Raw genomic sequence first — 21403 nt, forward strand, 5'->3', positions numbered from 1 at the left:
ACGTGTGGGATGAGCCGGACAGCGTATGTGGCCACTTTTGCAGACAAAGAGAATCCGCTTGCTGCTGAGAGTGAACAGGTTGAGGCAGTTAAATTCATGTGAGAGAAATGAGGTCCTGTGTATGATGAAGGTCGCATTTAGAAGGCAAATCGATTAAAATGTCGCAAGAGGGTGGATGAGTTGCCTAGATGCATGTGGTTATCAAAGATATAAAAGTATATGCTCCGATACTTTCACCGCCAAGTTACCACCGGTGTGTTTAATGCGCGTAAGATACCTGCTCTCTCCAGCGATGTCATATCAAATGACAGAGACCATTATCTCCATCGAGATCCCTACAAGCATCCACTCACTCGCTCAGGCACTATTGAGATTTCCAACTACAGCTCGACATTACGTACGCCCTCGCCTCACTCCAGAGACAACACATGCCTGATTTACCCCACTTACGCCGTCAATTTCATAAGTCTCGCACTCAACATAAGCATCACCTTCCTTTTGCAGTCCTTTGAGGATGTCACATCCGAGCGTATCAAGGTGCGCGGCCGATGTACCGCTGGCAAGACTACCATATCATTGTATGGGCTTGGTGACAAGACATGTGGAGCCGTCTGCTATGGAGGTTTGCTAGAAGATCCTAGTCACCTGGTGTGTGCAACAAAGTCTGAGCGAACCGCGGCTGCCGCTCTTATGTTGATATGTTATCGCTTTCCAAGAGTTGTTGGGACCGGGTGGGTGTTTGGTATGGAGTCCACCGGTGTTAGGGGGATGACATACTCGGTAGCTACAACTTGCTTTGTACCGCGCCAGCCGCCATCAGCTCAGGCCAACGGAGTGAAAACTGCGTCATATTCGGGGAGTGGCTAAATGCTTAGACACTGTTGAGTGTAGTCAAAAGATACATCATCAGATGTACCATGTCACTTGTCGTTTTCCAGGGTCCCAAGGTTGCCTAGGTACCTAAGTAAAGTGAAATGCGAGGCTTCTCCCCACGTGTTGCCCACTAGCTGCATCATAGCTCCACTGACGGACCGTCGCGATTGGCTTCTCGGCCATACTACATTGAGCGCTACCCAGCGATGCATCATCAGATCACGCGCTTGAACTTGGTGTAGATCTAGAGCCTTGACGTCGGTCGCGGATCCTTCCAGGCATATTCACATGCATCTAGTAGGCAGCAAAGATTCTACTAACAAGACACAGTTAGGAAATCACTATTTGCAATGTATGCACCGTAGTAAGAATCCGCATCTACATACTACGAACTGCCAAGTCCGCAATCAGATAGTGCCCAGAAGCGGGGAATGCGTATGCAGTGCCACCACTTGATTCTGATGCAACCACTGGACGTTTGAGACGTAAGCACCGGATTAGGGTTCACCACCATCATCCCACGTTGGTGGTGCTGTGCCCGTGCCGTCCCATGACTTTCGAGGCTCCAGAGCCATGGGTCGTACCTATGTATAAGCGATCTGCATGATGTCTTACACGTGCAGTGCGTCAACTCAAGCGCTAGAATACGGTGAGGAAGTCAAGGCCGAGGCGTACTCTTTGTCAGTGGTCAGGCTGTAGTTTCGAGCAGAGCGAAGGTGCTGTGGAGCCCGATGCACTGATACGGTTACAGCGGCAAGTGACCCCATACCCAATACCATTGAGAGATGCTCGTATCAGCTTGACGGCTGACGAAAGCTCCTCTGCAACCGGCCCGGTTGAGTATACCGGTAACTGCGGCAAATATGCGAGAGGCAGCCTAGAGCGGTACGTCTCAGCACCTAGCACACCCAGCGGGTGAGCCATCCAACCATTCACCGGTGCTCCTCGACCAACCAGATGTTCTTCCCCTCTATGTTGTCTGTTGTGTATGGTGGGAGACGAGCGTGGCGTGCGCTTAACCGCGGGAATTCGGAGGACGGTGGCTCTGATGGGACGGTTAGCAGGTCGATATGTCACTCTCCATCGGACCCCACCGCCTCGCGCATGACCACTTCGAGTGACAGGGTCTCCACCGCAGCGTGGGTAAAGAGTCGTTACCAAGTCGCGAGCCGGTGGCCAGGTGCTCTATATAAGTGTCTGCCCTCAGCACCTTGATGGCTCATCACGCTCCAACACTTCCATAAACCAACCAACCAAACAATCCAACAACCCAATCAACCAATCAAAATGGCTCCCTGGTACGTCTTGCGACCGACTTTGGTGTTTGACAGACGCTGGTGTGTTGCTGCTTCAGGGCTAGCGCCAGCACCATGATGGACACTCTACTGGGAACATGGAGGGGCTCCGGCTAACAAACGAACAGCAACTGCTCCTCCTGCAAGTGCGCTGGCGACTGCTCCAGCTGCGGATGCGGATCCTGCTCCGTAAGTACATGTCGAGATATACCGATGCGGTGTCTTCCTTTCGGGCTGGAATAGCACTAACAACCGGATAGCACTAAGCGTCAAGCTACCCTGAACCTCGGAACTCTTCCAACAACACTTCCATCGAGCGACTCGGAGATGGGACAATAAACACTGTTGGGAGTCGGGGTGAACTGCCAATACCAAGGGTTATGACTGCTGGGAAATATTAGATGAGATATGATCATGAAATAAGGACACTCACTTGAAAATCATGTCTCTCCACGTGCTGTGAACATGTCAATGGATCTGCTTGATCCTGTGACTTAATACTGCGAATGAAGCATTGATATTGACGCACTACAAAAACCGACGAGAGGCAGGCTACGCGAAGAAAGGGGAACACTGCAGTAATCTGTCGACTACGTTCTCAGTCATGCTCTTGGCCAGCACATGTATCGCTTTAGTCGGCGTCTGGTAGATCACTTTACGGGAATTGAGTAAGTTCGCATCGGGGAGGAATGTAAAAAACAATGTTCATACAACAAGTCAAAGTAATCATCAAGCGCTCAACTACTTAAATATCAAGATGTTGACGAATGTCATCACCAAGCCTCCACTCCTCATCCTTGGCCATACGATCGAGAGGACTTTGCATGTCGTCCTCGTCACTTCGACGTGTACCACTCGTACCGGCATCGCTGACGACTGTCACACCACTCACACTACCGCTTGTGCTCTTGCTCCGCCTCTTCTTGAACCAACTCCGTTTGCTCTTGGTACTCGCTGCATCTGTATCCGACGCTATCGATGGCGCGTACTCGCGTCCATCACCATCGACCAGAGTTGGGTCCGCACTGGATGCTACACTGAGATTGGAGGAGAGCTTCGTGAGTTGATTAGGATCAAGGTCCCCGGAAGTATCGATTGGGCCAGGTTTGGGCGTGGGCATAGGTGTTGTATCTGTGGACGACGTCGATTCGACGAGCTCGGCGTCGCGATACCATTTCCGACGGCGGGTATAACGTCCCCAACCATCTTGACCTCTTCGTCCGTCCCTCCACTATTGGAGTCAGTATCAGAACATTGTACCAGGTTACTCTACGTACTTTGTTATCGTAGTATATCCACGCCGAATCCTCCTTAGATGCGCCTTTGTCGGCCTTGCTGTCTTTCTCCGTGCCTTCGACCTTCCATTCACTACCTTGCACCCACCGCCATCTCGACTGACCTCCTTCAACTTCAGGCAGTTCGAACTGTTCTTTAGGTGGAACCGGATTCAAGTGCTCATCCGTCCAAGACGCTCGCTCGTAAGCAAGCATAGAGGATGTCCACCCGATACCTAGCCATCTTCGCTGGTTCTCATAGATGGAGAAGGTGAAGCGTACCCCTGTAGACTCGGGCCGACGCTTAGCCGCCAGTGAAGCTGCAACCTCCTGCGTGCTCTTCTTTCGAGGCGGCAGAGGAGGCGCACCCTTCCTATCTACTGACACAATTTCGCCAAAGTCCAGCCCAGTTATGAAGGCGCAGGTACGCCGGACTGTTCTCGATCGCCACAGGAGGGTTCGGGTCACGCGGGCTGGTCGTGAATGCCAGCTCAGCATCACTGTGCCTACCGCTAGTACCACTCGCTTCGTAGTCAAGATATAGAACGGCGGCAGCGTGAGCGCTATCCATAGCGGCAACACGAAGAGGATTCGGATAAACAATACGGTGAGCGCCGGACGTGTAGTAGCCGAGGTCGCAGTCCTCTGCGTGGATAAGAAGTCTGTGAGGCGTAAAAAGGGATCTAGTAGGATGTTGCAGCGCGAAGTGAAGAGCTTCAGACTATCCACAATCTCTTCCAGGCTCTTGTGATGCTTGATGTTGGTGTCCGACTCAACGCGCTTGTGCGCTTTCTGTCCCTTCTCGCCTGTCCACCCGGTCGACGATAGTGGAGAGTATCTTCGCGTGTACATGCCCAGTATCAGCCCGGACACGACTATAATGGGCCCTGCGTATCTCGTCACGGCATCACCGTACATGACGACAGCCCAGAAGCTTGCGACTAGGAGAAAGCTCTCCCATGGGTCTCCGGTCGTCCATGTCACCAGCCCAGCAAACTTGTTTAGAGGTAGTATGAAGGGGTGCGAATATGCGAGTACGCGAGTGATCTGTGGTGGTGTAGCCGCAAGCAGGGGCGATTTCTGGTGCACGAGTATGGCCGAGCGCAGTTTTGTCTGTGGTGTCGTCTGGCCTAGGTTGGCGGGAGAGAAGCTGGCGTACGTCGGGTTGGAATTTGAATCACCGGTTGGCGGCGGGGACGACGCATCGTTGCTGGACCTTGAAGGGATGGACATGTGCTGTATCCAGGGTGTGTCTATGTGGACATAAGCATGTTGTTTGCGCAACTCGGTTTTACTCGAATGTGGTTGCAAGTTTGGAAGTTACCAACCTAGTGCTGCCATGCATGGGGTTGTGCGTCATCGCCTGGCTGAGCAGTGGAGGCTGAGTGCCGCGCTCTTGTCAAGCCACGCTCAGTGATTGTACAGAAAGGAAGCCTGCAGCAATGCACAACTGAAGCTCGAGAGATGTCGGAAACTGTCAGGCAAAGTTGCACATGACGTTGTCGCCGGGAGTGATGCGGGGATCTTTGAGCATGTGAACGTCTTAGTCCGAGGGCGACTTGCGGAAGCCTCATGGTACCTCTCTCGGCGCCAATGTCCAGGAGCACTCTGACTGAAGGGCGTACAAGGGATGCATCACTGTCACTTCCATGTCTGACCGAAGTGCACAACTATAGCCATCGTCAGGCGCGCAGAGATGCTTGCGAAGATCGCAGTTTGCGATCGTGATGTGATTGGCCGAGATCACGTGCCAGGTGCGGAGGCAGGCCGAGAGCGCGGAAGGCGACCCAGAATTTTTGGAGATGCCCTCATTGCCAACAGCACCCATCCACCCATAACAGACAGGCGTGACTCTCGCATAGGATCCGACTGGAATAGCAGATTACACACTCTCTTCCCCTCTTCCCCTCCTTTTCTCTTACAATGGTACGTTCCTGTTCGCTGTCATACCATCTTCAACTAACACGTACAGGCCCACCGCATAATAACGCAAGTCGTCTTCTCCGGCGCTCGAATAATAGGCCGCGCTGTCTCCGAATCGTATCGTCAAGCCGCCGCGTCGCAGAAATATGCAGCTGCCAGCCAAGGTGGAGGAGGCAGCGGTGGCGCCTTCTCGTCTTCGAACATCACCATGGACGAAGCCTGCCAGATCCTGAACGTGGGTCCCGGAAAGATGGGAAATATCGAACTAGAGGCTGTCACGGAGCGATTCAAAAGGCTGTTCGATCTGAACGATCCGAAGAAGGGCGGAAGTTTCTATCTGCAAAGCAAAATATTAAGGGCACGAGAAAGGATAGAGAGAGAGGTGCAGGGACATCAACGGGTGGCGGAGCGCGAAAAGGAATTAAGAGAAGGGTGTAAGTATCCATGCACGGACTGCATGTGAGAAACATACTGACATGGTACACCTACATTTAGTCAAGCCCAAGTTTACGAAAGAAGATTGAGGTCGCTCTAAATGGATCAATCTATCTTGGCCACGGTTCCTCTCGGCTACTCGACATCGAGGGCGAGACATACAATCCGGACTATGTTCCTGACGAGCTACATGGAGTGATGAAGGGAGAATCGGTTGCATTTTGGGCGTTGGGCATAGCGTTTGAACCTTCTATGTTCTATGGGTACAGTAAACGATGGCGCTTCGTCATCGAGAGTGTTGATGGATGGATGGGCATAAGCATGCTTCGGTCTCTCTCCACTCTCTTGGTTCTTACGTTTCTTCACAAGTGTTTCAATACTGTATTATCACATGCAACGATGCCATATCCATCAATCGAAGAATACCCCACGGAAGCTTTGAATTTGATCATCACCTCGCAGCAGCAATTACCACAGTAGAAAGCTCTTAGAGACCAGAACCTACCTGAGCTAAGCGTGGGATATGTTCATCGTGCGCATACGGTCTAACGTGTAGTTTCACAAGCTTTGAGCAAGTGTCAGACGTGACAGAATGTACATCTCATCCAACATTGCAAAAGCGGAGGGTGTCAGACTTCAATGATATTAACGTTTTTCGTCCTACTCGCGTCATGCACCGACCAATTCAAGTTGCAGTGAACACGGGGTCCCGGTCGCGGGCACCCCACAAATTCACTGGGTCGCGCTAAGGTCTTGGCTTACTCGCATTGTCGCTGGACAAATCTTTCGCGCCTGAGACCTTTATCCCTCCGCAACACACCGCTATCAACACCCGCCCACAACAACCACTCATCAATTGCGCGCGACAAAATCTCCTCACATTGCAAACGCGACACGCTATGGGAGACTCATACCGTCCGTCGCGGCCCGCGCGCGACCGCCCGCCACCACTTGCAGACCGCATGACGTTCGGTGGTGATCGCGACAACTATCGGCCAGGCGGCGCGCGCAACGGCAATCAGTCTCAGTTTACCTTCGAGTCTAGTCACCCCGCTCCCCGCTTCCCGCCTGCTGGAGATTCCAATGTGCCGCGGGGTCCTTCCGGTTCTGCATCATCGAGAAGGCGCGGCCGTGGCGGGGCCTCGCGCGGCTCGTCACGCGCGGATGGCAGGAATAACGCAAACGGATACCGGAGAGGTGGTTTCAAGAAAGCTGCCCCTCACGAGCGCGCCCTCCTGACCCATCGCGACGGTGGTAGTCCGGAACGCGCTCTAGGTGTTGCAGACGGCTCCAACCGTTTCCACAACCCAGATGACCTTTCTGACGACGAAGAGGCAGATATGCAGGTAGAGAGCGCAGATTCTGCCGATGAAGATGGTGACGGTGACGCTCGCGAGCCCAAGGCAGCCCGGACACAAACTAAACGTGCTGATGGCGACTCTGTTCCCAAATGGTCCAATCCCGACCCGTATACCGCCTTGCCGCCTCCCGATGAGACCACGGGAAAGAGAACCGACTTTGTCAAACTGATCCGGAAGGCCAAGAACCAGGACGCCGAGAAGGCCGCCGGACATAACTCAGTTGTTGCCAACGACGACTTCATCTCGTTTGGTGACGAGGATGATGGTCGCGACGCCGTTCAAGGCTCCTTGAGCGAGTTTGCACACATTGACAGCATTGTTGATAGGCAACAGGCTGCTGTCGCTGAACATCGGGCACCTCGTCCTGCGAGAAACAACAACAAGCGCAAGGCCAATCTGAGTGGTGTCGTGGACGAATGGCTACCCGTTCCTAACATCAATCCAACGCCGTGGCTTCCTTCACGCGACCCGTATGCGCATCTCGCTAGCGAACCTGAGAAATGGTAAGTTCCCTACATTCCCGCAACAGCATCCGTGGCAGAGTTCTGCAACAGCCAGTGTACTCTGCAACATCGCACAACGTTCTTCTGACCTTGCGATGCGATCATTGGACTAACACCGTAATAGGCTTCATAATGAGATACTCGACTTCTATGACTTTGTCGCGCCAAAGCCCTTCGAGCACGAACAGCGTAATCGGCTAGTCAACCGCGTTAACAGCGCTATGGGACAACGCAGATTCCCTCAAGAAAACGGACGCATCTTGTGTTTCGGCTCCTTTCCCGCAGGTCTCTACTTGCCCACGGCTGACATGGATCTGGTATATGTCTCGGATAGGCACTACAATGGTGGGGAACCCGTTGTTGACATGTCTGCGAGGGGGGCCAACAAGAGTCTGCTCTACAAGGCAGCCAGAAGGCTCAAAGACACAAGGTTGGCGGCCAACAACAATGCACTGGTCATCCCTGCGCGCGTTCCCATTATCAAGTTCGAAGATGAGCTCACCAAGCTTCAAGTTGACATCTCCTTCGAAAATCTGAGCGGAGTGCAAGCACAAGCCACATTTGCACAGTGGAAGCAGCAGTACCCCGACATGATATACATGGTGGCACTCATGAAGCAGTTCCTCGTCATGCATGGCTTGAATGAAGTCCACACTGGCGGGATTGGAGGGTATAGTATCATTTGCTTGATCGTCAGCTACATTCAGCATTCCCCCAAACCGGACAACCTCGGAGAATGTTTCCTAGGGTTCCTCAAGTACTACGGTGACTTTGATCTATCCCGTAAACGCATCCAGATGCATCCTCCTGCGATCATTGAAAAGGTAAGTCTTCCCATATCGCTGTAGAATGAGCGGAGGCTTCCGGCTGCTTCTCCCACTTTCGTTTGCGTAGCTAACAAAAGCAGACGAACTATGGTATCGATGGCCGCCCAGAAAAATATGACGGCCTCTCCATCCAAGATCCTAATCGCCCAGAGAACAACATTTCCGGTGGATCCCACAAAGTTCAGGTTGCCTTTGATGCCTTCAAAGAAGCGTACTTTACCCTCAGTGACCGTATGCAGGCCGCTCGCTCGGGACAAAATATCGGACCCAGTATTCTCGAATGCGTCTTCGGTGGCAACTACGAGACATACACCAAGCAGCGAGCCCACATGAGAAGCCTCAAGTGAGTTGCGCTACACTGGATTCATTTGGGTACCGGAGACCTTTCTGTGCGAAGCTTGGACGAAGGCTTTGTCCTATCCACTAGCTTCTTTGGAATTTCATCATTCCTTTTGCACTGAACTTACCTCCTCTGCAGCCAGAATCGGCCCAGGACAATCATTGATGAGAAGATGGTGAGGCCCAAACATGAAACGACGGCTGGGCAAAAGCCACGAAGAAAATGATTCTGGCGCAGCAGAATGGAACGACGATTGCAGTCTGACGGGCCTACAACAGTTTCAAATGCCAGACAGGTGTGGTATGAGGCGGTGTTGTGGCCAGGCGAGTACGAACGCTGAGGCAGGTCCACTCATCACGCGGACAGATTAGGGCGGCATGATTGTTTCCACCATTGCGCGATACCCAGAGCAATCCACGGCGCTATAGGCGTTTGACAGCTATAGACGTACCACACCCGGATAGATGCCTCATCGACCGGAACAGGCCTCGCACCACCATGTTGATCCCACCAGACCTCGACGCGGCGACACGAGTCCTCCCCGCCACCGATGTTGTCTTCTGTCCGGTTTTAATTGATCGGGAGCGACACGAGATGTCTAATCTCTATACGTTTTCTAAATTTCTGTTTCTTAGTATTGTAGATGTCCCATGATAAATCCGTTCTTTTTCTTTTTCGCTTTTCTTCTGCTCGCTCATAGGGGCACCTAGATGATACTAACGATACGCTCAATGCGTACAGTCACATCCAGCACCTAGCCCTGCTATTGCGAGGCCGAGTCCGAAGCCCGGTCTGATGCAAGGACGCCGCACTGCGGCTTTCTACGTCAGTCCCCTCTTCAGAAATGTCGCCAGCAACGGGACGTCTTTTCTCATTGAGTAGCAGGCTTTATGCATGCGCTCGAGGAAGAAAGACTGGCCTATTCGAGCAAAAGCAGTATCACATATTAGCTTTAACAGGCCCTAATGAGCGTTTCACTCGATTGGAGGTGGATTGTTTAAACATGAGTAGGATTACGAGAGACTGGATAGCGGATTACAACAGAATCAATATCATTGCCAATAAGGCTTATAGGCTATCAAAGCAGAAGCGTTTTAAAGCAGAAGTACGCCAAATAGCGCCAGGCTAATGATGCTGAAGTTGTCACATTTGATACAAACCTTGGAGGAACCCCACAGTCTCCGATCCCATCAGACGCTCATCACAGCCTACGACATGACTGCATCTGCAACCATGCTCTACAACTCCTTCTTCGTCTCCACAATGGTCTCGTTCTGCGCCCTGCTGATGAGGTCCTTTGCAACTACCGCGCTCTCCCTCCAGCTCCTCTGGCGCTGCCAGAATCTAATCTCGGCAGTGCTGTCTCTGAGACTGCCCTGCCTAGCTTCTTCTTCAAGACTCTTCCTAGTAATCTCGCCACCCTTCTCACTCAACCTGGGCATGTTCTGCAGCTGGCTGAGGTTCTCCTCAAAGTATTGCTTGCGTACCAGGAAGCGTTCACGGCGTTCCTTCTGTAGGCCAGGAGAATCGAGTCTGGACAATACCTCGCGCACGCCCCAGCGGAAGAGGATGAAGAGGTGCTCCGAGAAGAAGACAGTTAGGAGGAGGGCCCATAGCTGAATGTTGGAAGGACTACCGCTGGGTCCAGTGCGGTCGTTCCAGAACATGTAGACGAGAGCGGATGTAGTGAGACTGCCCATCCAGGTGAGGAAGGAGAGGGAGTCCAGCCAGGGGCCAATGGTATCAGCACGCCACGGGGTTGGACGTCGCATCTCAACACAGATCTTCATAGCATCGGCGCGAAGCTCGATCCAGTCGTTGATGAGGAAGGAAACAGCGGTAAGTGGCCAAACTACGGAGAAGAGAGAAAGGTAACCAAATTGCACGACCATCTCACGAAGGTCGGCGGTAACATCGTAGACATCGAGTTCAGCCTCCTTACGGACACGATCAAGGAAGGCAGCGTCCTCAGCTGGGTCATTTTCGGTGGCGGCTGGGGTGGAACCTCCGTTCTTTGCAGCCCTGTCGGACTGCATTTCCTTGTACTTAGCAAGACCACGACGCTTAAGATAAGGAACGATAAGCTCCATGCCAAGGTTGACAACCTGGGCGGTGACTGTGAAGTATATGACTTGCTTGCGAAGGCGGTCGGGATTAATACTCCAGCTGGAGCTTGTCGAATTAAGGTGTAGCTGCTTCTCATCTTCGGCGAAGGGTCGTACAGCAACATTGAAAATGTCAAGATAGGGTACGATGACCTTCCCAAAGGGTACGTAGACGAAGGCAGTCAGGAAGATTCCCAAGTAAGACATGATGAAGTTCATGACAAAGATCTTCTGAGTCAATGCTTTTTCGTACGCACCCGCGGTCTCGTAATTCTCGAACTGGGTGAGGCGTGTAGCGGCTTGCGTTAGGAGAGTGTTCAGGATAGGGTTGACGGTTGTGAGGATGCCAGTTGGAATGAATACCTGGCGGAAATTAGTTGAATTCTGTGATGTAGGTCTGGAGTAATACTCACGAGAACGCTCTTGAGTGGCCCATTGTAGACCTCCGAGATGAAGACCTCAATGCCAAAGCAGGTCGCAATGACTGCTCCAAGGGAACAAGCCGCAATGATAGCGAACGGAATCTGCAACAACTGTCTCTGGAAGCGCTTCGATGCCGGGAAGAAGCCAACCTGCTCACCAGTGACTGGGTCGGTGATGGTCTTTTCAGGTGCAAAGTCCTTCTTCCTGACATCGATCTTGGAGACGCCCTTGACGCCCCAGCGAACGCTCAGGTCCACCTCTTGTTGTTTCCAGTATTCGGTGAAGACGGTGCACCACAGGGCGCTCGCGAGACCGTAGATGGGCGAAAAGGAGCCGAAGAAGAGCCAGGAAAAGAAGCCGAAGCCGGCGGCGGGGATGAGGAAGGTAAAGTAGGACTGTGTAAAGGCGAAATAGAAGGCAATCTGGCTATGTTAGCTCATAGCCTTGCGAGGCGATGTCGTGGAAACTTGCCTTCTCTCCCAGGCGGTTCCTGATGTCATCCAAGTCTTCGGTAGTCAGAAAATACTGCGAGGTCCACTTCTTGATCCAGTCCTTGTTGTAGGCATGGTCGTGCAGCGCAAAGACGGACTCGACATTCTCCCACTCTCCCTCCTTGGGCGTGATGCCGGCGCCGCCTTCAGACGGAGGGTTTGTAATGAGCTGGTATATTATACGCAGTCTCTCGGCCTCGTAGAGGGGCTCTGCTTCGAGCGATTCGCGGGTAACCTTTTCGGGGGCAGCCGTTCGGACACCGTGGATCCAGTCGCGGACTCTATTTGGGGTTAGCCATTGTCCTTCCCGAGCGCAGTAGAGGCTTGCATACCTGGACCTGTATACCTCTCCGAACAGGTGCTCGTCGGAAGCGACCCTCACGAAGAGGAGGATTGAGTGCGACTCGCCATTGCGGACCTCTGTCTGCAGCCCGACGTTTGCGAGCGCCTCACAAAGCTTCTCGAACTGCGCGATGGCCTTTGTCTTGTCTGCGCGCCGATTAGTCTACCAATTGGGGACCCCGCCACATGGCGCAGACATACCCGTCTTTGCAAAGCGATAGCTGATCACGTAGTCGACGTCCAGGTTGCTCTGCAGCGCCTTTGATTTGGCCATGTCCGACGACGTGCCCGAGGTCAGCAGGGCGATTTTGATGCGGTAGATGGACCAGGAGAGGTTGGTGAAGTAAGGGATGGCAGCTTCGGTGCTCGTCCCCTCTTTCTGGGTCGACATGCCCAGCAAAGTTGTAAATGGGGGTTGGCCAAGCTACCGGAAGCCAAAACGTCATCGTCGCGTGCATCCCCGCCTACGCCATCCCTGCACCACATCGCTCAATCTTGCACCACGCACCATCAAACAAGATCTCTGCGCATGCGACGCCGTATGTCATGGTGCAGCTCCGCACTCCTTGAACGTGAAAAATGGTATAGATGATTACTGGGCCAGAGCCTGGAAGAGCAATACATCCATTGGTGTGTTAGCGAGTACGCACGCTAGGCCGGGAGACGTGTAGTTTCTGCCAGTATAGCCTGGCGAACGCCTGTCTCTACTGTCGAACTAAGTATACCAATCTGTATGCGTATGAATTTCAATATCAACCCCTTCACTGACATGGTTGAACTGTGCGATCCAAGGTCAACGATCGACTCACACGGGTTCTCACCGCAAGAGGTCGTCTTCAACTGTAATACGGGTAGTGAGATATGGTGAACTATTGGATTGACATCCTTTAGACTACCAGTAATCCCTTGCATGAACAACGATAGTAAAGCGCATACCATGAGTACTCCAGTCCGCAAAAGAGGCGATTCGTGGACGAATAACACAGCAAACCACTTGACCGGAGTGGCGTATTCCATGATGTTTGGAGGTTGTTGCATAGAACTGCATGCGTCGTACTTTCGAATACCAGGCGTATCTATCCACGTTTATATGCAAGGCCGGTGTTCGTGTTTGCTTGTGCGATTTCTCCGCTGCAACCGGTAGTGATAGGCGAGTCTGCCTTGCAAGGCATCCTCAGGCAAGCCTCAGGCCTTCAGGCACCCATGCACGAAGCCTACCCCTCCTTTGTGGGACGACGTTCACAAAGAGGGTACTCAGGAAATTTGCCCTGTTGTAGAATTACTAGGTAATTGCTCCATAGAACTAATGGGTGAAAGTACTATCTTTACCAGTCATAAACGTATGGAGAAGAGTGAAAAGTGGACAAGAAATGACTAGCTATGATCAACCCAGGATGTCTATGGCGGATCTTTGAGAACCGTATGCAGAGAGAGCCCACAAAGTAGGGGCGTCGAACCACCAACGCCCATAATGACACCACCTCCCTAAGCAAGCAAGTTGAACCACCCAATCAACGCCAAAAGCCGTATCGTTGAACGTATCAAATTGATGGATTAAGACAACCCCACCAACAGGTCCATCCGTGAATGACACTGTGACCTTGCAGAAACAAGCCACGCCTAACTATTTTCGATGTATTCCCTTAGAAGCATAGTCCCATCGGCGATTGATAGCTCCCATAGTGGCCTTGAGTATTCCTGTGCCGGTGAGCTCAGCATTCCCGTCACCAGTGAAAGGCACCGTGTCAACAATGTCCCGCGGAATTCCCCTGCCGTCCATGCGCGCTAGGTGAACAAGGCCATCATCAAGCTGCATGAGATGCTCCCTTGCACCAGGCTCCTTGCCAACCTGGAAGAACTGGATGCCAATTTGGTGTGCTATTGCTTTCTCCTCGTCGAGCTTCCTGGCGGCTGAAATGATGTGAGTTTCAAGATCGTCGGATGGCACACCATCGGTGATGACAATGATGTTCATGGGCTTGATAGTTTTGTCGAGCATGAATCGCTGGAGATAGGACTCGAGAATCTTGTTCAAGCGCTGACCGGTCGGTGTGGCACCCCTGGGACGCACGGTCTGGAAGATTTCGATGACGGTACCCGCTGAAGTAACGTTCTTGTAAATGCTAGAGTCGGGGTGGTTGAGGAAGTAGATGTCGATTCCGTCTGCATCACGCTTGGTGCAGATCGGTGCAATCACTTCAAGAGCCTTGCCAGTCTCCCTCCAAGAGCGGCCGGCCATGGATCCAGAATCATCGATTAGAAAGACTGTATCGAAGCTTCGAAGGAAGTCATACGGATCGTCCTCTTCGATATCGGTAGTTGGGGCTGAAGTTACTGCGGGGGTGTTCTGAGCCGGGCCTGGTGTATACGCTGGCGGGGCATCGCGGTTAGAACTAAAGGGATTCATGTTTGAGCTGTCTGGAAACAAGTCAGCTTCAGGAAGAGCAGTCGTGAAGTGTATATGTTATGTGGGGTAGTGCTTACTGGGCCTTCGTGTAGCAGGTGACGCTGAGTCAAACGGGTGAGGGTATGAGAACGGTGAGAGGCCACTGTCGTGGGATGCAAAGTTCTTCTTGTTGACCGGTGCACCTGAAGGCGCATTACCAAGCATGTGTCCAGCGCCTTCTGTGTCCCGTGGGCTATAGCTATTGGTCGACTTGGAAGACTTGCGGGTCGAAAAGGTCTTCTTCAATTTGCCGAACATACTTCCAGGCTTTGGGGATAATGAGTAGTGTTGGATACAGGGAGTGGCAGCGTAGGACAGAGAGTTGGCGTTGTCGGAATACTGAACGGCGGAAGGTGAGACAGACATTGAAGCAGTGACTAACGTTAAGGTGGGTCAGAACAAACCGTAAGGACAGGTGAAAGCTGGTTTGAGAAAGTTACCGGTGTCCTGATGGAAGAGAAGTGATGTTCCATGGTTCAGGTGAATCTATATACTATTCACAACGAACACGATGCTCAAAGTATATATGCGCCTTGTGTGTGCCTTACTATCGGCCTTGGCCATCGATGGATTAGGAATGGAAGGAACATCTCGGGTAGCCGCAACCAGGAGCTGTGCTGTGCAGAAGCTCAGGCTGATTGCTCAGCCACCACAGTTCCATGGGTAGACCCAATCACACCACGACGCGATTTTTGCATAGCCGAGCCAGCCTTTCACGAGTCGGCTCGCAAGCATTTGCCGTTCAAAGAACGAACCACGAGCAGAATACTTGAGAGTTAAACGGTGCATGAACCATTGTACTTAGTCCAAAGAACATGCATCACGAGGGTGCAGGCACCGGGTGAACTATGCGGGACAGGCTTTCCTCACCCAGCGCCTCAAACCCGAGTAACCTTCCTTCCTCCCTAAATCCTGTGTGTTACTAAAGTTCCAAGGCAGACACAAAACCTCATATTTCTCTAACTTTGCGATACCTGGATTCCATGCGGGGCCTACCATATCACATGGCTACGGCACAGGATATTGGGCAAAGATTCTGTCCTAGCGTCGAACACTTGATCGAGGCGTTTTGAGGCCGTATCTGTATGAGCCTCAAAGGCCTCAAAAGCTGCCTTGATGATGTACTATCTCCTTAATACACGTCCCTCGCCGTCCAGTCGCGCTCCACAGCCATGAAAAGGTCCCTGACCGCCACATGCCTGCTGAGACAACTACTTGGTGTCCTCTGATGACTCTTACGCGCGACGGCATTGGTAAGCGCCCGATTACCCGTTAAAGACTTTGGGTGAGCCCACATGACGGGTCGCTTTGCTAGCTGCCAAGCATACTCATTACGGTGGTTGTCCCAACATTCCGCGCAGATTCCAATATCTAGACTCCCTGTATCAAGACTGAGCGAATTTTGTATGAGGTCAAGAAGTGGGAGTATGCGTCCGCGCAGTCCGCAATGTCCGTGATTACTATCGACCTGGTAGTTGGAACACTGGCGGAGTGATGAGAGGAGCCGATCGATGTCTCCAAGGTAATATGTCGGCTCTGTATTATCGTAGATTTTGCCTTGCAGCCGTATAGTATCGATCTTGGAGAAGAAGCGAACCATCTCTCCTAGTTGAAACGAGTCGCACTGTAGCGATGTATCGTACCAGAGCTTGCATTGGCGTTCGCCAGACGTGTACAGCTTGAGGAAATGGGCCTGTAGAGAGTTGATCGTTTCCAGTATGTACTCTCGTCGCTGTATCATCTCGTCCTCGACACCGTTTGGTATATCCCACCACAAAGCTTTTGTGTGATCCTCCTCTGTCCCCGGTCGCCACTGGACCGAGTCGCGCATGATCAGATGCTTCGAATACCGCGTTACCCACGATGGATGATCCAAGAGGAGACCAACTAACAGCTTCTGTCGTATCCTTTCTTCCGTTTGCGTTGGGGCTGGCTTGCCTCTCGACTTGGCATCGATGAGCTGCAGGTATTTTTTCCTCTGTATGTGCTTCGACAAGCCCGCAACAGCATCGAATCGGTCGGCTACAACGGCGAGGTTGGCGAGGTTGGCTATGGGCGGGTTCGTGACGGCAAGATCGAGGCCGTGGATGGCGCGGAGGAAGTCTGCAACGAGATTTCGGATCGAAGAGGCTTTGGCAACGGCTACACGACCGACGTTGACGATGGCTATGCGAGGAAGCACATGGGCAGGCGCATCTGCAATCTTGGCATAATTACCCAAGGCAAGTGCTTCCAAAGCGGCTGTCAGCCGCTGCCCTTCGTTGAAGCGGTCACTCAGCAGATTCTCAAAGTACCGCGAGTTCTGCTGCAAAGTCTTGGAGTCTACGCGATACGAGAAGTGCTGTCCGCCCTCATCCTGGGCGACATCGAGGATGAGGTCGCCATCCGCCGCGATGACTAACGCATCCTCGTCGTCCGACATGGTTTGGGATTGGTACTGTGAATTCTCAAGGCGTATTTCCTCATGGGTAGGGCCAGAACATTATGACTCGATGGGATGGCAATTCGCTTTCCGTGTGTTGGATGAGAAACAAATTGGGGAGAGTGAGGTCACAGCCCGCCCGCAGCTGAAGGCTGAGCGTCGGCCGTTGCTGAACCAGCCAATGAGCGGAGGCTAGCCAGCTACGCCCAGTAGCGTTGGGCCGACAGCTAGGCGGTCTCTACACCACTTCACACCGCAAGCAGAACACCATGATCCATCGTCATTTGCACTGCCGCTGCTTCGCTAGAGTCTCTAAGCAGACTATTCTACTATGTCGTCGCCGAAGCCTTGGAACACGTGACCTACATCCCACGAGGTCAGATACAATCACAATATCAAGCATCATTAAGGCAATCTTGTAATCAAAAGAAGTGTTGATCTGAGCAACGTAACAACTCCACGCTGAATGCATATGCCGGGTATCCTATGCGAAATGGCAACTGTTCTGACGCCCCCCAAACCCCAAACCCCAAACCCCAAACCCATTACAAAAGAGATAGTAGCTTGGAGAATGCACTCCAGCCACAGAGACCCAGTAACCGAAGTCATGGCCCAACTGCCTCTGCGACGTGGTAGACCATGAGATGTTGGCAGCGGCCAGCCACTTGCACTTGTCTAGCACTTTCGGGAAGGAAGCTTCATCCTCATCCACTCGTCGCCGACAATGGCATGACCCACGCGGGACTCAAAGAACTGACGTTGCTTCTGTGCGCGTTGGACGTAGGTAAGACGACGCCTGTGTACCCTGCCCTTCTTGTCGCATGTGTATTCGTACTTTTCTTCACCCTGTACAACCGTAAGTATGACGTTATAGAGACAGACAATAGAGGGATACTTACGATAATGGCCCAGAGGGACTGCTCTTGCGGGTTCATGTTGCAGTGGTAGGCCGGCTTGGGAAGGGGCTTCTCGCCGCTGAGCCGACTGTAGATGCTGTCGACACTGGAGCGGACGGACAACATGGTGAAGTGTGTAGTGGCTTTGAAGTGGGTCTCGAAGTGGTGGCTGGAACGCTCGCCGCGGACGGCTTGGGTGTACGTTACCGGACGAGCTCGAGGTCGTGATTGTACGTGAGGTATACAGGAGTGCGAAGTTGCAAAGGCATGAAGGAGGGACAGATAAGTAGTTTTATGCGGGTGAGATTGTGCTGCACAGTGTTTGCAGCGCGAACCGTAGTTCGCTACGTTTGTTGAAAAAAAAAAGTGGTGATTTAATCGCGCAAATCGGTAAGCGGTACCGGCTTTGTGAGGACCATGGACCACACGATGCAGCCAACACATGCGAAGGGGGATTCGTGTGGATTATATGAGCCGACAAGCAGTGGAACGGAAACAGGTAAGCCTGGGGGCATCATGGGACGCCCACGGGGTTCCCAGGTTGGTATGGTGTAATTGCGCCAACCGCGATACGCGGGCAGTGAGATGTTCCAAGCCCCATGCCCAGCGCGGCCAGTCCAAAACGCATCTCCAACACTTTGACCTAACACCCAACCACAAAGCTGCAGATCGAGTACAAATTGCACAACCAGCGGCCAGAGATTGCATCACAATAGTGCGCTTACCTTGGCGCATCCCGCTACGCAACGTCGCTGCGCGGCGCCCAGAAACGCGGAGGCTTGTCGCGAAAAAGCGGCGGGCTACGACGACTTATGTAGAGGACCGCGCACTGAATGTGAGGCGCAAGAGAGGGATCTTCATATCCAAGACTCTTGGCTGTGATCTACAGGTGAGGATGCGTGTAACGAGGAGCCAAATCGGGGCTTGGAGCTTGCGTGTGGGAGAGAGATCTGCGGAGGCTGGCGCACGAAAGGTTAGAACGGTGCGCCATCCCGCGTTCATCACAGAGCCTCCACGACACAGTTCGGCCTGCGGCCTCGTCCATCACCCTTTACCCCACGGAGTCTTTGGTTCTAACTGGTATGGGATGATGGCTTAAACCTTACTATCCCAATTCAACGTGTCGCTTACCCAAACAATCAACTTCTAATCTCCCAGTCCTGCAGCGTCCAAAAGTAACCTCTCCCAAGATTGCATGGCACGTCGTGATCGGCTGCTGGTTGTCACACGCGGTTCCCCAAGCCTGACGTTGGTGCTTCTTGGTGACAAGGAGTGGTGTGATGGCAAGTGTTGACCCCTATCATATGCTTCCTTGCGCTGTTGTAACTGGAGAACTATAGGGGCAAGCGCACTGCATATCAATGGCTCTTGGCACTCTTGATGAATTAAGACGCGATAGTTGTTATATACACACTCGCTTGAATCGTCACAAGCATCGAGACTATGCCCTTCCCCCCTCTTCTACGTTGATGTTCTGTACATGCGCTGTTCGTATTACACATGGAAAGCCATGACTACAGAGTGACTTCTCAATCACCGAAACCGCTTGCGACATCGGAGTACTCGCAAACGGGCTGAAATGAGCATTCACTGTCCATGTTTGTGAAGCGTCAGGGCGTTGTGAATGATAGGCGGTCGTAGAGCGATGCTCGGCACAAGGCGGCCGACGTCGGAGGAGTTGCGATAGCGGGGCACGGAATACTACGTCGTGGGGTAGCTTCACGAATCTTTGGCAAATCCTCGAAAGCGCGCAACACCCTTAGTTGGATTTCAAGCATAATCAACCCATCATGACTGCCCACAATATTGTTGTCCTTGCCGGTAAGCCACATTTCGAATTCCGCAAAGTTGTGTGTTAATTCCATACAGGTGACGGTGTCGGCCCAGAGGTAGCAGCAGCCTTCGCACTTCCCCAATGCGCCTACTGACGCACATATCCAGGTCGTCGCCGAGGCGATGAAGATCCTCAAAGTCATCCAAAAACATACCGACAACACTTTCAACTTCAAAGAGCACCTATTTGGAGGAGTAAGTTTCAAGCTATGACGTAGGGGACTTGTCTTAATAGTTTCTAGTGTTCGATAGATGCACACAACAATCCTCTCACGGATGAAGCCCTCGAAGCTGCAAAGTCGGCCGACGCCATCATCCTTGGTGCTGTCGGCGGGCCGGTACGACCCTACAACTCCACACTCACTTGACGCCATCTGACAACTTGTACAGAAATGGGGAACCGGCAAGGTCCGCCCCGAGCAGGGGATCTTGAAACTACGCAAAGAACTTGGTACCTTCGGAAACCTGCGGCCGTGTTTCTTCGCCTCCGACTCGCTCATCGACGGCTCACCCCTCAAAGCCGACAACGTTCGTGGCGTAAAGTTCAACATCATTCGTGAGTTGACTGGCGGTATATACTTTGGCGAGCGAAAGGAGGATGAGGGTGATGGCAAGGCCATGGACACAGAGCCGTACAGCGTCGAGGAGATTGAGCGCGTCGTACGGTTAGCGGGTAGTCTCGCGTCTGTCGAGGACCCGCCCGTTCCGGTGTGGAGTCTGGACAAGGCAAACGTTCTGGCGACATCGAGATTATGGCGGAAAACTTTTGAGCGCATCATGAAGGAAGAGTACCCGCAACTCGAGTCCGGCACCCACCTCATCGACTCGGCGGCTATGCTTATGATCAAGAACCCAAGGGCACTGAACGGCGTCGTGGTGACGAGCAACTTGTTCGGCGACATCATCAGCGATGAAGCCAGTGTTATCCCTGGAAGTCTTGGTCTGCTGCCAAGTGCCAGCTTAGGTGGCATCCCAGACGGCAAGACCAAGCTTAACGGAATCTACGAGCCTATTCACGGTAAGTCTTTTGGCGCGCCACTGCATCTACGCTTGCTTACAACTAATAGGATCCGCGCCCGATATCGCCGGAAAAGGCGTCGTCAATCCTATCGCAATGATCTTGTCCATCAGCATGATGTTCAAGTACTCTTTATGTCTACCAGAGCTTGCGCTAAAGATCGATGAGGCCACCAAGATCGCCATTGACAGCGGCGTCCGAACACACGATATCGGCGGAAAGTCAAGTACGAGCGAAGTCGGTGATGCGATCGCTGCGGAGCTAGAGAAACTTCTCTAGAAGTAGATTGATAGGGAAGAACATACCTCCCTAAGCGTTAAGCGTGGATAATAAATCAGTGCATACGCATTCAATCAGCAACACGGAGAGGGAACACATCTCGCTTCAATTCGAAGTTGTTCTTAAAGTATTGAACTCTTTTGTATCACTCCTGTTATACCTGTCAGGTCACGCCCAAGGTCTAGTATGTGTGAAAATATCAGAAGCAGTGGTATTTTGCGGATCATATGCTGGAGGGGCTCCCTTCGCGACTTGGATACCTTTGCCAATGTTTTGCCTGAAGAATGTCATATCCCCGCGCAGTATTTACCACAGAG

The 21403-nt window shown here is 52.5% G+C and overlaps 9 protein-coding genes across 9 annotated transcripts; 4 read left to right on the top strand and 5 right to left on the bottom strand.

The window, feature by feature from the left end:
* Positions 1 to 2663: 2663 nt before the first annotated feature.
* Positions 2664 to 4897, bottom strand: BKA58DRAFT_152677 (peroxisomal membrane protein PEX31). The gene is made up of 3 exons (XM_046164815.1): positions 4771 to 4897; positions 3446 to 4695; positions 2664 to 3399 (listed from the first exon to the last, which is right to left on the bottom strand). The coding sequence occupies exons 1-3, from the start codon at positions 4781 to 4783 to the stop codon at positions 2914 to 2916; spliced, it is 1749 nt and encodes a 582-aa protein (XP_046026377.1). The 5' UTR covers positions 4784 to 4897; the 3' UTR covers positions 2664 to 2913.
* Positions 4898 to 5268: 371 nt separating this feature from the next.
* BKA58DRAFT_152563 (mitochondrial import inner membrane translocase-like protein subunit tim16) lies at positions 5269 to 5997 on the top strand. Its single transcript, XM_046164814.1, has 3 exons — positions 5269 to 5368; positions 5415 to 5799; positions 5861 to 5997. Exons 1-3 carry the CDS (start codon positions 5366 to 5368, stop codon positions 5887 to 5889), a joined length of 417 nt encoding a protein of 138 aa, XP_046026378.1. The 5' UTR covers positions 5269 to 5365; the 3' UTR covers positions 5890 to 5997.
* Positions 5998 to 6699: 702 nt separating this feature from the next.
* Positions 6700 to 8838, top strand: BKA58DRAFT_312793 (uncharacterized protein; the record flags this gene model as incomplete). The annotated part of the gene is made up of 3 exons (XM_046167401.1): positions 6700 to 7664; positions 7789 to 8488; positions 8572 to 8838. The coding sequence occupies 3 exons, from the start codon at positions 6700 to 6702 to the stop codon at positions 8836 to 8838; spliced, it is 1932 nt and encodes a 643-aa protein (XP_046026379.1).
* A 1176-nt stretch (positions 8839 to 10014) lies between these two features.
* BKA58DRAFT_152789 (calcium-activated chloride channel-domain-containing protein) lies at positions 10015 to 12796 on the bottom strand. The gene is made up of 5 exons (XM_046164817.1): positions 12394 to 12796; positions 12183 to 12339; positions 11831 to 12131; positions 11350 to 11781; positions 10015 to 11299 (listed from the first exon to the last, which is right to left on the bottom strand). The coding sequence occupies exons 1-5, from the start codon at positions 12581 to 12583 to the stop codon at positions 10070 to 10072; spliced, it is 2310 nt and encodes a 769-aa protein (XP_046026380.1). The 5' UTR covers positions 12584 to 12796; the 3' UTR covers positions 10015 to 10069.
* A 599-nt stretch (positions 12797 to 13395) lies between these two features.
* On the bottom strand, positions 13396 to 15125 carry BKA58DRAFT_382774 (uncharacterized protein). Its single transcript, XM_046170130.1, has 2 exons — positions 14677 to 15125; positions 13396 to 14610 (listed from the first exon to the last, which is right to left on the bottom strand). Exons 1-2 carry the CDS (start codon positions 15002 to 15004, stop codon positions 13817 to 13819), a joined length of 1122 nt encoding a protein of 373 aa, XP_046026381.1. The 5' UTR covers positions 15005 to 15125; the 3' UTR covers positions 13396 to 13816.
* A 262-nt stretch (positions 15126 to 15387) lies between these two features.
* Positions 15388 to 17206, bottom strand: BKA58DRAFT_152779 (uncharacterized protein). The gene has a single exon (XM_046164816.1). The coding sequence runs from the start codon at positions 17058 to 17060 to the stop codon at positions 15771 to 15773; it is 1290 nt and encodes a 429-aa protein (XP_046026382.1). The 5' UTR covers positions 17061 to 17206; the 3' UTR covers positions 15388 to 15770.
* Positions 17207 to 17598: 392 nt separating this feature from the next.
* Positions 17599 to 18082, bottom strand: BKA58DRAFT_468525 (uncharacterized protein; the record flags this gene model as incomplete). Its single annotated transcript, XM_046175113.1, has 2 exons — positions 17599 to 17906; positions 17960 to 18082. 2 exons carry the CDS (start codon positions 18080 to 18082, stop codon positions 17736 to 17738), a joined length of 294 nt encoding a protein of 97 aa, XP_046026383.1. The 3' UTR covers positions 17599 to 17735.
* Positions 18083 to 18203: 121 nt separating this feature from the next.
* On the top strand, positions 18204 to 19311 carry BKA58DRAFT_152882 (uncharacterized protein). The gene has a single exon (XM_046164819.1). It carries the CDS (start codon positions 18399 to 18401, stop codon positions 19053 to 19055), a length of 657 nt encoding a protein of 218 aa, XP_046026384.1. The 5' UTR covers positions 18204 to 18398; the 3' UTR covers positions 19056 to 19311.
* Positions 19312 to 19671: 360 nt separating this feature from the next.
* BKA58DRAFT_152846 (Isopropylmalate dehydrogenase-like domain-containing protein) lies at positions 19672 to 21179 on the top strand. Its single transcript, XM_046164818.1, has 6 exons — positions 19672 to 19777; positions 19826 to 19845; positions 19898 to 19984; positions 20032 to 20127; positions 20180 to 20807; positions 20857 to 21179. Exons 1-6 carry the CDS (start codon positions 19747 to 19749, stop codon positions 21084 to 21086), a joined length of 1092 nt encoding a protein of 363 aa, XP_046026385.1. The 5' UTR covers positions 19672 to 19746; the 3' UTR covers positions 21087 to 21179.
* The last annotated feature ends 224 nt before the right edge of the window (positions 21180 to 21403 follow it).

The sequence above is a fragment of the Alternaria rosae genome (genome assembly GCF_020736505.1).
Source record: "Alternaria rosae strain MPI-PUGE-AT-0040 chromosome Unknown BKA58scaffold_4, whole genome shotgun sequence".
Classification (NCBI taxonomy): Eukaryota; Fungi; Ascomycota; class Dothideomycetes; order Pleosporales; family Pleosporaceae; genus Alternaria; species Alternaria rosae.

What these genes read in the sequence shown, in the direction of transcription:
- BKA58DRAFT_152779 (XM_046164816.1), bottom strand. Translation starts at nt 17,060, where the DNA reads ATGTCGGACGACGAGGATGCGTTAGTCATCGCGGCGGATGGCGACCTC.
- BKA58DRAFT_152846 (XM_046164818.1), top strand. Translation starts at nt 19,747, where the DNA reads ATGACTGCCCACAATATTGTTGTCCTTGCCG. An exon ending in TTGGTGCTGTCGGCGGGCCG is followed by an intron (nt 20,128 to 20,179) that starts GTACGACCCTAC and finishes CAACTTGTACAG; the next exon opens with AAATGGGGAACCGGCAAGGT. An exon ending in AATCTACGAGCCTATTCACG is followed by an intron (nt 20,808 to 20,856) that starts GTAAGTCTTTTG and finishes TACAACTAATAG; the next exon opens with GATCCGCGCCCGATATCGCC.
- BKA58DRAFT_152882 (XM_046164819.1), top strand. Translation starts at nt 18,399, where the DNA reads ATGCGAAGGGGGATTCGTGTGGATTATATGAGCCGACAAGCAGTGGAA.
- BKA58DRAFT_152677 (XM_046164815.1), bottom strand. An exon ending in GGATATACTACGATAACAAA is followed by an intron (nt 3,400 to 3,445) that starts GTACGTAGAGTA and finishes TGACTCCAATAG; the next exon opens with TGGAGGGACGGACGAAGAGG.
- BKA58DRAFT_382774 (XM_046170130.1), bottom strand. Translation starts at nt 15,004, where the DNA reads ATGTCTGTCTCACCTTCCGCCGTTCAGTATTCCGACAACGCCAACTCT. An exon ending in ACCTGCTACACGAAGGCCCA is followed by an intron (nt 14,611 to 14,676) that starts GTAAGCACTACC and finishes ACTTGTTTCCAG; the next exon opens with ACAGCTCAAACATGAATCCC.
- BKA58DRAFT_152789 (XM_046164817.1), bottom strand. Translation starts at nt 12,583, where the DNA reads ATGTCGACCCAGAAAGAGGGGACGAGCACCGAAGCTGCCATCCCTTAC. An exon ending in CTATCGCTTTGCAAAGACGG is followed by an intron (nt 12,340 to 12,393) that starts GTATGTCTGCGC and finishes ATCGGCGCGCAG; the next exon opens with ACAAGACAAAGGCCATCGCG. An exon ending in GGAACCGCCTGGGAGAGAAG is followed by an intron (nt 11,782 to 11,830) that starts GCAAGTTTCCAC and finishes TAACATAGCCAG; the next exon opens with ATTGCCTTCTATTTCGCCTT.
- BKA58DRAFT_152563 (XM_046164814.1), top strand. An exon ending in AAAGGAATTAAGAGAAGGGT is followed by an intron (nt 5,800 to 5,860) that starts GTAAGTATCCAT and finishes ACCTACATTTAG; the next exon opens with TCAAGCCCAAGTTTACGAAA.